Consider the following 17,238-nt stretch of genomic DNA (forward strand, 5'->3'; position numbering starts at 1 on the left):
TTTATATATTTACTGTGGGCTTGAACATTCTTCATAAGTTAATAATGTTTATCACTAGCACCTGATGTGCCAACATTCTTCATAAGTTAATAATGTTTATCACTAGCACCTGATGTACCAACATTCTTCATAAGTTAATAACGTTTATCACTAGCACCTGATGTACCAACATTCTTCATAAGTTAATAACGTTTATCACTAGCACCTGATGTACCAACATTCTTCATAAGTTAATAACGTTTATCACTAGCACCTGATGTACCAACATTCTTCATAAGTTAATAACGTTTATCACTAGCACCTGATGTACCAACATTCTTCATAAGTTAATAACGTTTATCACTAGCACCTGATGTACCAACATTCTTCATAAGTTAATAACGTTTATCACTAGCACCTGATGTGCCAACATTCTTCATAAGTTAATAACGTTTATCACTAGCACCTGATGTACCAACATTCTTCATAAGTTAATAATGTTTGTCACTAGCACCTGATGTGCCAACATTCTTCATAAGTTAATAATGTTTGTCACTAGCACCTGATGTGCCAACATTCTTCATAAGTTAATAATGTTTATCACTAGCACCTGATGTGCCTGAATTAATGTGGGCTCAACTACCTGATGAAGAAGGAAAGGCAGGAATAGAAGTTACGTGGATTCCAGTTGTTGACGGCAACCCAGGAAGTCACTTTTTTGTACAATATAGACGTAAAGGTAAAGTACATCAGTAATGCAGAACCTCAATATTTCTACAGTATAAGCATAATATAAATCCTAATAGTAACATATAACTTGAAGTTCTTAACTCTTTTACTGCATTTTCTGACTAAAGTCAGCTAAAATTTTACTTCCCTTAAAGTCTATACGTCAGCAAAAGTTCACAAAGAAAAACATTTGTCCAGTATCACATGAGATGCTTTACCCTAAGTGACTGTTGTAGATTACCACAGTAAAGGGACAAATTTCTTCTTTGTGGATTTTTGTCGACTTATGCACTTAAAGAGAAGAAACATTTTAGACAACTTGAGTTGCAAAATGCAGCAAAAAGGTTAAATATTAAACATGAAATAACTCTTGACAGTAAAGTAGAACATGAACTTCTTAAAATTTACACTTCAAATACATCTTAATAGCTGAGTAGAACTGGAACTGTTCATAGTGAAGACATAAAGTACCACCTGCTAGTGAAGCAGAACTTGAACCATTTACAGTATAAAGTACCACCTGTTAGTGAAGCAGAACCTGAACCATTTACAGTATAAAGTACCACCTGTTACTGAAACAGAACCTGAACTGTTTACAGCATAAAGTACCACCTGTTACTGAAACAGAACCTGAACTGTTTACAGCATAAAGTACCACCTGTTACTGAAACAGAACCTGAACTGTTTACAGTATAAAGTACCACTTGTTACTGAAACAGAATCTGTACTGTTTACAGTATAAAGTACCATCTGTTACTGAAACAGAATCTGTACTGTTTACAGTATAAAGTACCATCTGTTACTGAAACAGAATCTGTACTGTTTACAGTATAAAGTACCATCTGTTACTGAAACAGAATCTGTACTGTTTACAGTATAAAGTACCAACTTTTACTGATACAGAACCTGAACTGTTTACAGTATAAAGTACCACTTGTTACTGAAACAGAATCTGTACTGTTTACAGTATAAAGTACCACCTGTTACTGAAACAGAATCTGTACTGTTTACAGTATAAAGTACCACCTTTTACTGATACAGAACCTGAACTGTTTGCAGTATAAAGTACTGCCTGTTACTGAAACAGAATCTGTACTGTTTACAGTATAAAGTACCACCTGTTAGTAAAGCAGAACCTGAACTGTTTACAGTATAAAGTACCACCTGTAACTGAAACAGAACCTGAACTGTTTACAGTATAAAGTATCACCTGTTACTGAAACAGAACCTGAACTGTTTACAGTATAAAGTACCACCTGTTACTGAAACAGAACCTGAACTGTTTACAGTATAAAGTACCACTTGTTACTGAAACAGAACCTGAACTGTTATCAGTATAAAGTACCACCTGTTACTGAAACAGAACCTGAACTGTTTACAGTATAAAGTGTACCACCTGTTACTGAAACAGAACCTGAACTGTTATCAGTATAAAGTACCACCTGTTAGTAAAACAGAACCTGATATTTTCTTGTGTAACTTTTTGAGAAACATAGCCTGTCTACTTTACATGTCACTAAGTCAGCTATCTTTCACATGTAGAAAGTTAAGCAAGATACTGGGTTCATAAAGGTCTTTGGAATGCCTTGGAAAATTATAGAAGGAATTTCCAGGACCTGAACAATTTTGGAAAAATTGGAATATATCCCAGGGTTTTTGAAATATTGTGAAATTGTTGGTTTATTTTTTACTTTCGTGCAAAGCTACTCAAGGGCTATCTGTGCTGGACATCCATAATTTAGCAGTGTAAAACTAGAGGGAAGGCAGCTAGTCATCATCACCTAATGCCAACTCTTGGGCTACTCTTTTACCAACGAATAGTAAGAATGACTGTCACATTACAATGCCCCCAAGGCTAATAAGGCGAGCATGTTTGGTGCAACCTGGATTCAAACCCAAGATCCTCAGATTACAAGTTGAACGCCTTAACCCACCTGGCCATGCCAGGATTATTATGTGAAATGAATTTTCTCCTGTCAGAATTATAAACCAGTGTTTTTCGTAAATTGTTTATTTTATGATTGCACCATATAATATCCAATAGCAATGAAGAAAGAGCATGTGCTTGCATGAATAGCAACATAAATGACTTCAGCAGTACAAGACTAAATAACACCATCGATATCTGAGCGTTGGCATTTGAGCAGTTATGTAACCTGGATTCCTCAGTTTGTGTTATGTTGACCTAAATATGTAAGCATATAAAACGTGCTAGTAAAATGTAAGTTTAACTACACAATTTCTATGCACAAGGAATAGCTTGTTACCAAGAAACGTCTTGCAATGTGTGCCATAAAAAGTTCAGTGTTGGCAATATGGAAAGTTGACAAGCCATACAAAAGTAAAAATGGCAAGGCTAATTTGTGTATGAACTACACTAGCCAACAGCAACCGTTGCAACAACATGCAGTTTGATAGTGTCTAAACATAGGCCAACAACATGCATTTTGATATTGTCTGAACATAGGCCAACAACATGCATTTTGATATTGTCTGAACATAGGCCAACAACATGCATTTTGATATTGTCTGAACATAGGCCAACAACATGCATTTTGATATTGTCTGAACATAGGCCAACTAGATGCATTTTGATATTGTCTGAACATAGGCCAACTAGATGCATTTTGATATTGTTTGAACATAGGCCAACAACATGCATTTTGATATTGTCTGAACATAGGCCAACAACATGCATTTTGATATTGTCTGAACATAGGCCAACTAAATGCATTTTGATATTGTCTGAACATAGACCAACTAAATGCATTTTCATACTGTCTGAACATAGGCCAACTAGATGCACTTTCATATTGTCTGAACATAGGCCAACCATGTGCAGTTTGATATTGTCTGAACATAGGCCAACCATGTGCAGTTTGATATTGTCTGAACATAGGCCAACCATGTGCAGTTTGATATTGTCTGAACATAGGCCAACCATGTGCAGTTTGATATTGTCTGAACATAGGCCAACCATGTGCAGTTTGATATTATCGGAATCTAGGCCGATGTCAGATAGAGCATCAACATTTAGACTTGTTGCAACAAATCAACCCAATGCAGTAGCCCAGCAGGTAAGGGAATAATGTTCCTAAGTTAATTATTATTACAGAGAAAGTTCCAAATTTCATTTATTTAAATGCACAATACAGTAAAACTTAATTATCAACTTGTGGATGATTTTGTTTCTTCATCTACGTGTCAGCACCTCATTATGGAAGGTATTTGTTGCATTTTGAATTACACAAGCTGTGAAAGCATAAATAAATGTTGGAAGAGATGTTCCCAGATAGTAAAATTACATCAAATTTCTTTTGTGGAGAAAATAAAATGCGTGTATGTGATTTGTTTTGGATTACCCCTCTGTATTAAGTCAAATTTTAAAAATTCTATTTTTTTTTAGTGCTACATTTAAAAATTACATCAAAGTACAGTATTAGTGAAAGTTATGTTCTTGTTGTGAGGAGTTTATTTAAACTTTTGCATAAATAGTGCTATAAAAGAAAACTCTATTTGTAATGTTTTGATGATCTGGTGAAGAGATATTTAAAATACTATTACAGTGAACAGTTTTAAGCAATGCTACTATTTATCTGATAACGTTTTGCAGAATTAAGAATTTGCAATGCACTTTAGAGATGCACTAGTTTCATCATGGCCAGGTGGTTAAGGCACTTATCTCAGAATCTGAGGGTTGGAGGTTCAAATCCCCGTTACACCAAACATGCCTGCTCCTTCAGCTGTGGGAGCATTATAATGTGACAGGCAGTCCAACTATTCTTTGGTAAAAGAGTAATCCAAGAGTTGACAGTGGTTGGTGATGACTAGCTGCCTTCCCTCTAGTCTTACCCTGCTAAATTAGGGACAGCTAGTGCAGATAGCTATCTTGTAGCTTTGAGCAAAATTCAAAAACAAACTAGTTTCATTTTGAATGTAGGATTAAAGAAACAAGCCTATTTTATTGTCAGTGTTTAATTGGAAAAACCATAATATTAGAAAGTAACATAAAATTAAATGTACAGTTTCTCGAAATAACTCTGAACTTAATATGGATAATGTTTAATAATAAATAATGTTTAGGTGAGAATCAGTGGGAGAGTACAGGTATGGAAGAAACTGAAGATGTGCTAGTTGTTAGGGGACTTGAGAGGAACAGGTTATATGAAATCAGAGTTATTACTGTAGATGGACACTTCCAAACTGCTAGTAATACAGAAGAAGTCACAATAGAGGATTTAGGTAAAACCTGTTATTCCTTATTTTTTAGTATATGTATTATAAATAATTTAAATGTGATTCTATCTTATCTTCTTTAGAAACACTGGAACAACACAGTCTGTGAGGGTTTTTATTGTTTTGAAAATTTTACATATTCTACAGTAACTCCTGTAAACTGAATGTGAAATTATATCCATTTTTCTTCATCACATACAAATTTTTCAGTAAATGTCATATGTATTTTTACCTAATTGAATAGTTTCCATTAAAATTGGGTCACATTTTGTTACACTTAAAATGTTAACAATCACTAGTTATAGATTTCTCTCGACCAATTGTAACATGATCAGTAACCCTAGAACACACTGCTAGTATGTAAGTAATTGCCATGTTTCATTATAATGTTTGTTTGTGTGTGCACTTTGACGACATTGTTTTTTTCTTTTCAACATTATTTTTTCATTGCTATGTGGAAAGATTTTATCATGACATGAGGAAATAGAAATGAGGGAAGTTGTTGATGACTCCGAGTCATTGAAACGAGATGCACTGTGCAAAAGAAACACCACAAGACATAGTTCTGAGACTAAAATACATCTACACTTAAACAAATCAGGATGAGGATACATTTAACATCAGTATTCTTCCCATTTCTTCAGTTTTTGGTAATTTTGTAACAAACAAAATGTTCATTATGGTAAATGAAATAATGTGAACCAAGTACATTTATTTTTCTTCACAATTTGTAAAAAAATATTTTTGAAACTATTAGAAAATCTATTATTAAACAAAACTTTTATTTACTAGTTTATCTTTCCTCTATTGAAACACCATTAGCAGTATCACTATTCATTGGTGTATTTTTCTGTCTTCATGCAACTGTAGGTGCTACATCATCATACACTGTAGCAACTGGAGCTTGGTTTATTGGGATGATGTGTGCATTAGCACTTATGTTGTTCATTCTTTTTATTGTGTGTCTGGTTAAACGAAATCGAGGAGGAAAGTACTTCGTACATGAGAAAGAGGCTGCTCACAGCCGTGACCTGGACTATCCAGATGATGGTAGTTTTGAGTATGGCAGATCGTAAGTACAGAAATGTTTAAAACAGTAACATTGTGATGAGAATTTCAGTGATTTTATTGTTCTCTGTAATAGCATTATGAAGTAGTTATTTAAGTCAGAAAGAGGGATAGTACCCATTAATCAGGTAGTTATAAACACTACTATATAGATAATATTCTTTAATAATGTACTTAATGAGTTCCATCAATTCTAGGAATCGAAATCTAGAACCTGTTGATCCAACTTCTGTTAACAGTAGTTTGAGGGGTCCAGAGAGTGAATCAGACAGCATAGCTGACTTTGGAGACGGTGATGCTGGTCAGTTTGCAGAAGATGGATCATTCATTGGCCAGTATAGTGCCAAGAAGAAGAAATCTGAAGAAACAACCACACCTTCAGCATTAGCTACATTTGTGTAGTGGTTTCATTAAGTATGACTGGTTCAATGAACACAATGTTGTGCAGGTGTTGTGGTTGAAGGTCTACGATTGGTATCATTTCACTTGCCCTTTTGTTTTTGTTGAAAATACTGGTCGTAATCTAGAATTGTATCATTTAATAGATATGAACTATGATTATGCAGCTTCTTGTGTGATAACCATTACTGTTGTCATCATGTTTTAATATTTCTACATGAAAAACAAGGCTGTACAAGTCATACGTCCATTTACACAACGGCACTACGCTATAAAATGTAAATTGTGTGCAATGTGTTTTTTATAACTTTTTAGATAAGGACTGCTGTTGTTAATATTTTTTGCAAAGGTATCTCAATTTCAGTGTTTATTTTTGTACTTCTTTGTGGTTTGAAAGAATACAAATCATTACTTAGAATCTCATTGGAACATTAATGGATTACATCTTTCCACATTTTCAACCCTACAATTAAATGTTCATTAATAAAATAAATAATTAATTACTATTTTTATTGTTTCCAAAGATTTATTCTGTTGGAAGTCACAACATAGCCTTTGAGGGCATTACTGTCATTCCCACTGTATCTTAGAATGGTTGGTATGAGTATTATATCACTTTTACTGATAAGGAGAGAAAAACGTTTTGACCTTCTTAGGTCTTAATATAAAAGTGTTAATACCCATACCAACATTTCTGAGATACATTTTTATTTAAAGTGGGTTTTGCGTCATCAAGAATATCACTCCCACTATTCCTTAATGACCAAGAAGGTGTTGACTAACTGTATTCTTTCTATCACTTCGGAAACACCGTGAGGTAGGGTTAGTGTTATCAAACATGACTAACAAGACTTAATTTGTGTGGTGTCACAGAAATCTTAGAAGATCAGTCCTATGGATTCCAAACCTTAACACTCCTACGAAAAGACGTTTCTAGTCCTGATTTCTCCAAGCCCGTTCCCCTGGCTGTGGTTTTGCTAGATAGTAGATAGGGACAGTGGGAATCTCGTTAATCCATTCATTAATGGATTTAAATGGCAATTTCATTTAAATACAAAATTATTAGCCTAATATTAATAACCTTTCAAGTTGCTCTGGGGCCTATTAAGCCCCACTTTTCGTAGGAGTGTTAACTAAACTGAGCCACAACGTGAATAGTTAAACTGATGGGTGTATGTTAACCTAGACCAACTTGGGTAATGTTATGTTTTCAACTTTTCTATAACTTTCAACACAATAGATGTAAAGAAAACTCATGCATATAAAAGACTTGTCAAAATAACAATATACTTTCTGTATGGTTCATTCTGCTGTTGTAAGCACCATATTAACATGATCAATGAATATAAAATATGCTTCATATGATCCTGATAGCCATGTGGTATCTCCTCTGGATAAGTGAACCAAACAAATGAATTTCACCAGATGTACGAGTGTGTAAACCTATATTACAGCAAGTGCTGTCCTACATCCTGTGTAAGTATAGGACATTTACAATAAAGAAATATTAAGTTTGGAATATTCACAACATTTATTTAGATTAACAACAAGTAGTACAATAAACTCTTTATATAAAGAACAATTCTAAAATCCATTCACAAAAAGATTGTTTAATTGTAAGACTAGAACATAATTCTTAAAACTAACAAATATCCAGTATCTTACTTAAATTATATACAGAACTTCTGTCTAAATTTTAAAACATTTGTTTTTACATAGCAACTACAGGATTTTTACATGACATTAAACAATAAGTTTTTCAATAAATTATGAAATAAAAAATTCTTCAGTTTAGCTCCTTTAGTGTTTCAAAACATCTTCACTATTTTAATATAAATTTTTAAAAATCTAAGTTCTGTTAGTTTTCACCTCTGGCACCATTTTTAAATTCATTTCTGCATTACACTTAAAATTAAATTAAACCACTTTATATTGTAAGTGTGTTGTAAATTGGATTTTTACATTATAATTCCTTTGTTTCAAAGGAAACCTTTAAAAAAATACCCATGGGCTGTTGAGAATCTCAACATAAGCTGGCAGTATACATCTATACTTAAACTATGCATGTTAGGCCTACTTTGTCTGGGAAACAGATATAAACTTTTGAACCCTTAACTGGTGCCACATCCACAAAATGTATGTGTAGTTAGTTGATACAAGTGAATATAGTAGTTAGAGAGAGTTCAGTTTGCACTATACTACACCAACAGTTTTCCTCAATGTTCACGTAGCTGCTGATAGCATTGCCGTCTCTATGTGCTATAGTCAATCAAACAATGGTTCCTGACTTAAATATTCTATAGTTAAAAAGACAGTCAACTTGTGTTTAGATCTGACTTTTATATTTTTAATTTTTTTCTAAAAATCATTAAATCTATCGGATACACTTTCACAATCCAGGCAGTTAAAACATATGTCCAAAGCCTTAATAAAATGACTATACTGGAGTTGCTCTATAACAAAGAACAGGAAAAGAAAGGATGTAAAATTATGCATATAAGAAAAATAATTATTTCATGGATTTCTGCAAAGAGATGAAATCTATACATATGTATTTCATTGCACTGTAAATTGTTGATAGTGCAGAAAACAATATTCATATTTATGTGGATCTAGGGTTTATGCAAATGTGAAATTTTAAGATAATACAGTATTTCTATACTTCATATAATAATCACCTTATATGTGAACGATGTAGGCTATAACTGCATATAAATACTCTAATTTTTTATTTTAAAAAACAATCAAATATTTTAGTTTTATGAAAGTACATGCTTTGAGGAAAGTTTAAACAATTTCATCAATTAGTTTACAACACAATGTGATGAGAAGGATTGTGTAGCCAGAGGTATGAAAGTTAAACATATGTTTTAACATGTTTAAAGAGTTGAAGCCTTATACAAATAAAATCAGTTCTTTACATCATCATGGTCATGATAAAACATAGCAGTCAGATAAATAATTCTATAAAATTCAACAGTTGCTGTTTTATCACAGGGATAATGTACAACCAATTATTCAGATAAATACGAATTACATAATTATGTAGAACTAACATTTTAAATCTCGTACAAGGTAGAGATAATCTCTCATTCTTAAAAGATAACCACGAGACTCGCTAAGAGAAGCAATGGCTTTGAGCACTTTATGTTCATTCCTCCTTATGTACATCTGAGCATCTGTCTTTAGCTGCTCCAGTTTATTTGGTCTGTTCTCATCTAGAGTAACTGGTTCTGACAAGTAAGGGTTCAGTCGAAAGTAGCTGTTACCAGGAAGCAGGTCATTTAAAACTGTATGTGTTCCTGAAACAAAATAACCAACTGTAATATAACACTAAAAAATGGTTAAATAAGGAGATAAAATAGAATGAGAATGACGACAAGGACTACGATATTAATAAACTGATTCTTAACTTTAGTGGTCCATGTGTTTATTATCATTCAAGCAGCTGTTTCCTTTTATTTGGTAAATTCTTTTCCTTACCACAATGTGAAGGTATGATCCATTCTTTAATTAGTTACTTCTACTTCAGTAAGCAGGTTTTCCTGTATCCACAACCGAAGTAGTTAACAGACTAATGCAAATGGTTTCTTTGTAAGGACTATACATCAACAACAAACTGTTTTGTATCATGAAAGCCAAACTTCCCTCTACACACTATTTAAAATGTTTTACACAAGATGGCTTAGACACTGTGAATGTCCATCTCATAATTGGAAATTTATTTTTTCCAAAAGTAATTTCGAGAAAACAAAGATAAGTGAATGTAATTCAAAATAATAGAATATTTAATTAATATGAAACAAAACAGTTCACCACATTCAACAACAATTTATTTAATACATAATTGCAAGGACACCCGCAGAGAAAGCCGACTATTACTAATCCTCTTTCAGTGACCTAAACTATGCCGACTTTGGTACACACCACCACCACCACCATGTTAACAACTACATACATACAAATCAATCTTCTTTCACACCACATTTCCCTGGTAACACACTAAACAGCTATTCCAGTTCAATAAATAGAAAAATCACAACTACTTAACTCAAAATTAACATTAAAAACTTAAATTACTTCCCTCAGACATGATCAAATACCAAATGTTCTCAAAAAAGGCTCCAATCTCCTACTACTACAACATCTCACAAATATCATGAATCTCTGAGAACAGGTTATTACCCTGACACTTGAATAAAAAAGCCATTATCACCATGATTCCAAAGAAACAAACAAACAGGTCTAATCCTGACAACTTCTGTCCCATCAGTCTGTTGTCTTGGCAAACTGATGGAGAAAATAATTTCAAGTCACTTCCTTCATTTCTGTGAAATAAATAACATCCTACCTGAATCTCAAAATGCTTCCAGGAAAAACAGACAAACAATAGATCAACTCACTGAATCAGTTTACAAAGCATTTAATAACTATCAGGTAACCATAGGTGAATTTTTAGATGTTAAAAAGCATTTGACAGTGTTTGGCATAATGCCTAATTTGAAAGTAAATCAAACTATTATCGAATGGATATCAAACTTCCTAACAGATAGAACAGCTCAAGTAAGAGTCAACAAAACTTTATAAAAATCTTTCAAAATAACTGCACGAGTGACCCAAGGATCCGTCCTATCGCCACTCCTTTACATTATTTTTGTTAGTGATATACCTTTTTCTAGTCTGACGTACACTTAGAATTCACAATACGCAAACGATATTGCTATCTGGAGTATTTCTAGAAACTCTCTCATGGCCACGTCTCTTGTTCAGGAAACAAGTGGAGAGTGGTTTTAAATCCAACAAGAACACAAGCAATTGCTTTCTATACAAAATTAAAAAGGCACAGAAAAACTGGAAAAAAGAAAACATCTCACTCGGCAATACGCCTTCCAACATGAGCAAGCAAATCACAGAAAACATCTCACTCAGCAATACGCCTTCCAACATGAGCAAGCAAATCACATTACTTGGCAGTACTTTCGAATCCAGATTAATATGGAGAAAGACCTGCTAACAACATACATTTATACATCAAAAAACGTATTTCACATTTGATGACCATATCTTGCAAATGCTCAAACTGCTCACCAGAAACCATCATCCAAATATACAAGACTTACATCCATCTATTAATAGAATATGGATGTCAAGTCACATACAATATGTCTAACAACACACTACAGAAGGTCTAAATACAACAAAATAATATATTAAGAGCAGCAAACCGACTACCAACACACCTGTCAACTATGTACACAAAATCAGTAACCGATCCACCCTTAGAAACAAGCTCACAGAAATGTCATACAAATATTACTTAAAAGCAGAACAAAGAAACGAACTAATTGCATCATTATGTAAATTAACCAGCGCTCCTACAAAATACATATCCAACATATTTCAACAGTTACAAAACACTCAACAAAATACGTAATGATAAATAAGGTGAATATATGTTTATATGCATTTCTTTTCAGATCTGGACACAGGACAGGTAAACTTTCAGTGCCTGTCCTGTGAAAGTGAGTTTTCTTGGAGCACTCCCGTTTTCCCCCCACATCCAAATCTCAGGCACTGGATCTTTAGATCCCAGCCTAGGCAATATTTGTCCTGCCCTGAAACTGAGCACACACTTCAGTTGTGGCCTAACCTATATAATGAATGTGTATTAAACATTTCTATAAATACAACTTAAAATCGTTTTTTTGGTCTGCCACCAGCAAAAATACTACCGTTACACCATTCATTTATTCCAATCAAATTATGATCATAATTCAAACTGCAATAGTCTGTATCCATTTATTATAATTAAAAACAATCTGTCACCTTACCCAATTCAACAGGTAATCCATAATCATTTGTAGAGCAGCAGGTTGCTAATATCACCAGTATATGTAAGTAATCTGTTGAGTATTCCTTCACCTATGTCTTTGATACAAATCTAAAAAAGTCCCAACAATGAACCCTGAGGTACGTCACACATGGCATTAATTCAGTCTGACTGAATTACATTTATACCAACCCTGTGCTTTCTTCCTTACAATCAGTTTTCCATCCAATGAGCCACCCTATCTCTCACACCTACAGATACAATGCTTTCAACAAACCTTCTATATGGCACCTTGTCATATACTTTCTGTAAATCCACATCTATATCCTCTTCTATATAACCTCTTCAAAAATGTCTTAAGATTAGTAAGGTAAGATTTTCCTTTAATGAAATCAGACTGATTATCCATCAAAATTTAAATGTCATCTACCCCAGGCACCTAAATCAATTTTTTAAACTCCCCAGGTTTTCTACACAAGCTAATAATTAAACATTATATTCACTTTGTAAACTGTTCATGAATATTGACAAAAAGTAGAATAACCAGCTGTCATCGAATACGAGCCTTCCTTTATTATCCCTCAAATTATGTACATTTAATACTGTGGCTTCCAAATTGTATGTTGCAACAAGTTGCATGGGGTATTGCAAGTTTCACAGAACAATTACGCACATATTTATACAAATAAGTAAAACAAATTGATGTGATGTAAGTCAAGTGGGTTAGGGTGTCTTGAGTGAAAAACATTGTTGTAATGTATTATTATTCAATATGTACATTTTAAACCACCTTTCTCCACACACTATGAAGAGAGAAGGTTCACTTGAACAGTTGAAAACTAAAGCTTAAAAACAGCTTAAGAAAAGGTTGTCACAAAAATGTGTAGCAGAAAATGAGAAAGATGAAGTTAAACAGGTTAATTATGACTTGCTTACACAAAGTGTGAACATATCACTGATTATAAACAGAGGGAAGGAATGTTGTGTTGAATAGTGACATAACATGTAAGTCACTAGGTACTCCATGGTATCTTCACCTACATAAGATTGGGAAGTTGCTTTAGTGAAGAGAATGAAATATTAAAATAGTTTAAAGTACTGGAAGAAGTCAGAAATGAAACAGGTATAACATTCTAACCTTCTGTATTTGTTGCACTGTCCACAATCTTGACCACTTTCATTTTCAAACTAGATGAAGTTGGGGCATTATAATAGAATGGTATGTGACGACCATTTCCAATAGAAATGATACACTGAATATTCTCCTGTGGCCAGAGTAACCTTGATTCATGTACAGCTACTGCAGTTGGGTTATTCATCATAAGACCTCCATCCTGACCAATAAAGAAAAATGTATATTAATTAGGTGCTAGTTTGTCACATAAAACATGGATTAAGTATTTTATATAATAAAATCACATGGTTTCCACACCATGTATAAAATGACATTCCATTTCCCATAGATCTATGCTTCTAATGTATCTTTAAGCCTGTATTATATATGAATTTATAAAACATTTGTGTTTTGCTTAGTAGGGACAAAATGGTTTGCTTAAATTGTATCTTGATCTCCAACCACTGATACTTTAGAACAAACACAACAAAATTCATTCTTGTATGATAAGGTTCAACAGCTGCAAACACCACATTTTCATTTTTAATACATGCACAGTCACAAAATGGATTATCTCTTTAATAATTACACTTGATGCCGAGCATGTTGGGTCACAAAATGGAATATCCTTTAATAATCACACTTGATGCCAAGCATGTTGGGTCACAAAATGGAATATACTTTAATAATCACACTTGACACCGAGCATGTTCGGTCACAAAATGAAATATCCTTTGATAATCACACTTGACACCGAGCATGTTCGGTCACGAAATGAAATATCCTTTAATAATTACACTTGATGCCGAGCATGTTTGGTCACAAAATAGAATTCCTTTAATAATCACACTTGTCCCCGAGCATGTTCGGTCACAAAATGGAATATCCTTTAATAATCACACTTGTTGCCGAGCATGTTCGGTCACGAAATGAAATATCCTTTAATAATTACACTTGATGCCGAGCATGTTCGGTCACAAAATAGAATTCCTTTAATAATCACACTTGTCCCCGAGCATGTTCGGTCACAAAATGGAATATCCTTTAATAATCACACTTGTTGCCGAGCATGTTCGGTCACAAAATGGAATATCCTTTAATAATCACACTTGTTGCCGAGCACGTTTGGTCACAAAATGAAATATCCTTTGATAATTACACTTGACGCCGAGCATGTTCAGACACAAAATGGAATATTTCTTTGATAATTACAGTCATGTTGAGTACATTCAGTCACAAAATGGAATGTCTCTTTGATAATTACACTTACGTCGAGTATGTTCAGTCATAACACAATACACGGTACAAGCAGTGGTACTTTGGTAGAACTGAATAGAAGGAGTCACATGTTGTGGAAATATATCACACTCTTACTGGTGAAGGGTTGATGCATAAGACATACATTAGAATAATTCAATTCCAATGAAGGGGAGAAAGAAGGCTTGTGGCATGAATAAAACAATTTCTTCACATACACAGAGCAGCACTGAGTAAGAATAGCTATTTATGTGAAAGGAGGTAACATAATGTATTTGAAATGGCCACTACATCACATTTTCTAACTTATATTTTGGTGTCAAAAGAGTGAACAAGATCCTTTTATATTACACCATCTTACAGTGTTTTCAATCTCTTTACATGTAAAGTGTAACAAACCTGATGCAACATGTCATCTAGCTGGTATTCTTCAAAATAACCTGGAGCAGCAGCTGATGCTCGGACTGCCTGCCACATCTTGTGATTACACCCCCCTAAGTACTGCGAGGTGACACGGGCTGGAAGACCATAGTTGCGGAACACAAAGGCTTGAAGGGTAGGCTGATTCAAAACTGTTGACACCACACCAATCTGTTAAAAATAAACTTAGAAAGTTTAAAGTAGTTTTGGTTAAGCCTCACTCAGCAAATATTAATCTTGTAGAACTTTCCATCAATATTTTTCTTTCGCTATAACAGAAACATTCTTACTAACACATCCTTCAGGTTCTACACTATTTTAGTTAGAATATTATCCACTTTATTTCTGTTCTTCACATTTATAATTTGGTTCTGCACTATACTGTAATATAATTATTTTAGGCCTATCAGATACAGTTGTAGAACACTCTATGTAATACGTCTTCCTCAACACTTCCCTACATTTGTCTGGTGAACAGTAGTAGCTACACTATACACAGGTCTTATGAATAGTGGGAACCACACTACACACAGGTCTTATGAACAGTGGGAACTACACTATACGCAGGTCTTATGAACTGTGGGAACTACACCATACACTGGTCTTATGAACTGTGGGAACTACACCATACATTGGTCTTATGAACTGTGGGAACTACACCATACACAGGTCTTATGAATAGTGGGAACTACACCATACACAGGTCTTATGAACAGTGGGAACTACACCATACACAGGTCTTATGAACTGTGGGAACTACACCATACACTGGTCTTATGAACAGTGGGAACTACACCATACACAGGTCTTATGAACAGTGGGAACTACACCATACACAGGTCTTATGAACTGTGGGAACTACACCATACACAGGTCTTATCAATAGTGGGAACTACACTATACACAGGTCTTATGAACTGTGGGAACTACACCATACACAGGTCTTATGAACAGTAGTAGCTACACTATACACAGGTCTTATGAACAGTAGTAGCTACACTATACACAGGTCTTATGAACTGTGGGAACTACACCATACACTGGTCTTATGAACAGTAGTAGCTACACTATACACAGGTCTTATGAATAGTGGGAACTACACCATACACTGGTCTTATAAACAGTGGGAACTACACCATACACTGGTCTTATGAACAGTGGGAACTACACCATACACTGGTCTTATGAACAGTGGGAACTACACTATACACAGGTCTTATGAACTGTGGGAACTACACCATACACTGGTCTTATGAACAGTGGGAACTACACTATACACTGGTCTTATGAACAGTGGGAACTACACCATATACTGGTCTTATGAATAGTGTGAACTACGCCATACACAGGTCTTATGAATAGTGGGAACTACACTATACACAGGTCTTATGAACAGTGGGAACTACACCATACACAGGTCTTATGAACTGTGGGAACTACACCATACACTGGTCTTATGAACAGTGGGAACTACACTATACACAGGTCTTATGAACTGTGAGAACTACACCATACACTGGTCTTATGAACAGTGGGAACTACACCATAAACTGGTCTTATGAATAGTGGGAACTACACCATACACTGGTCTTATGAACAGTGGGAACTACACTATAAACTGGTCTTATGAACAGTGGGAACTACACTATACACTGGTCTTATGAACAGTGGGAACTACACTATACACTGGTCTTATGAACAGTGGGAACTACACCATACACTGGTCTTATGAACAGTGTGAACTACACCATACACAGGTCTTATGTATAGTGGGAACTACACTATACACAGGTCTTATGAACAGTGGGAACTACACCATACACAGGTCTTATGAACTGTGGGAACTACACCATACACTGGTCTTATGAACAGTGGGAACTACACTATACACAGGTCTTATGAACTGTGAGAACTACACCATACACTGGTCTTATGAATAGTGGGAACTCCACCATACACTGGTCTTATGAACAGTGGGAACTACACTATACACTGGTCTTATGAACAGTGGGAACTACACCATACACTGGTCTTATGAACAGTGGGAACTACACCATACACTGGTCTTATGAACAGTGGGAACTACACTATACACTGGTCTTATGAACAGTGGGAACTACACTATACACTGGTCTTATGAACAGTGGGAACTACACCATACACTGGTCTTATGAACAGTGGAACTACACCATACACTGGTCTTATG

General features: G+C 34.5%; 2 protein-coding genes across 3 annotated transcripts in view; one reads left to right on the forward strand and one right to left on the reverse strand.

Moving 5' to 3' along the window:
- The window catches only part of LOC143230755 (neuroglian-like), a 68,235-nt gene extending 61,314 nt beyond the window's left edge, over window positions 1-6,921 (forward strand). Inside the window, exons 19-22 of the mRNA XM_076464904.1 lie at window positions 587-718; window positions 4,792-4,950; window positions 5,815-6,016; window positions 6,210-6,921. Of these exons, the coding sequence (XP_076321019.1) occupies window positions 587-718; window positions 4,792-4,950; window positions 5,815-6,016; window positions 6,210-6,414 (698 nt within the window). The 3' untranslated portion in view covers window positions 6,415-6,921. The remainder of the gene's footprint in view (window positions 1-586; window positions 719-4,791; window positions 4,951-5,814; window positions 6,017-6,209) is intronic.
- Window positions 6,922-7,923: 1,002 nt separating this feature from the next.
- The window catches only part of LOC143230814 (calcium-independent phospholipase A2-gamma-like), a 38,518-nt gene continuing 29,203 nt past the window's right edge, over window positions 7,924-17,238 (reverse strand). For both annotated transcript variants that reach the window (XM_076465039.1, XM_076465127.1), the window contains exons 7-9: window positions 15,012-15,203; window positions 13,380-13,575; window positions 7,924-9,713 (exon numbers count right to left, since the gene is read on the reverse strand). In XM_076465039.1, the coding sequence (XP_076321154.1) occupies window positions 9,463-9,713; window positions 13,380-13,575; window positions 15,012-15,203 (639 nt within the window). In that variant the 3' untranslated portion in view covers window positions 7,924-9,462. The remainder of the gene's footprint in view (window positions 9,714-13,379; window positions 13,576-15,011; window positions 15,204-17,238) is intronic.

This window comes from Tachypleus tridentatus, chromosome 1, assembly GCF_004210375.1.
Source record: "Tachypleus tridentatus isolate NWPU-2018 chromosome 1, ASM421037v1, whole genome shotgun sequence".
Taxonomy (NCBI): domain Eukaryota; kingdom Metazoa; phylum Arthropoda; class Merostomata; order Xiphosura; family Limulidae; genus Tachypleus; species Tachypleus tridentatus.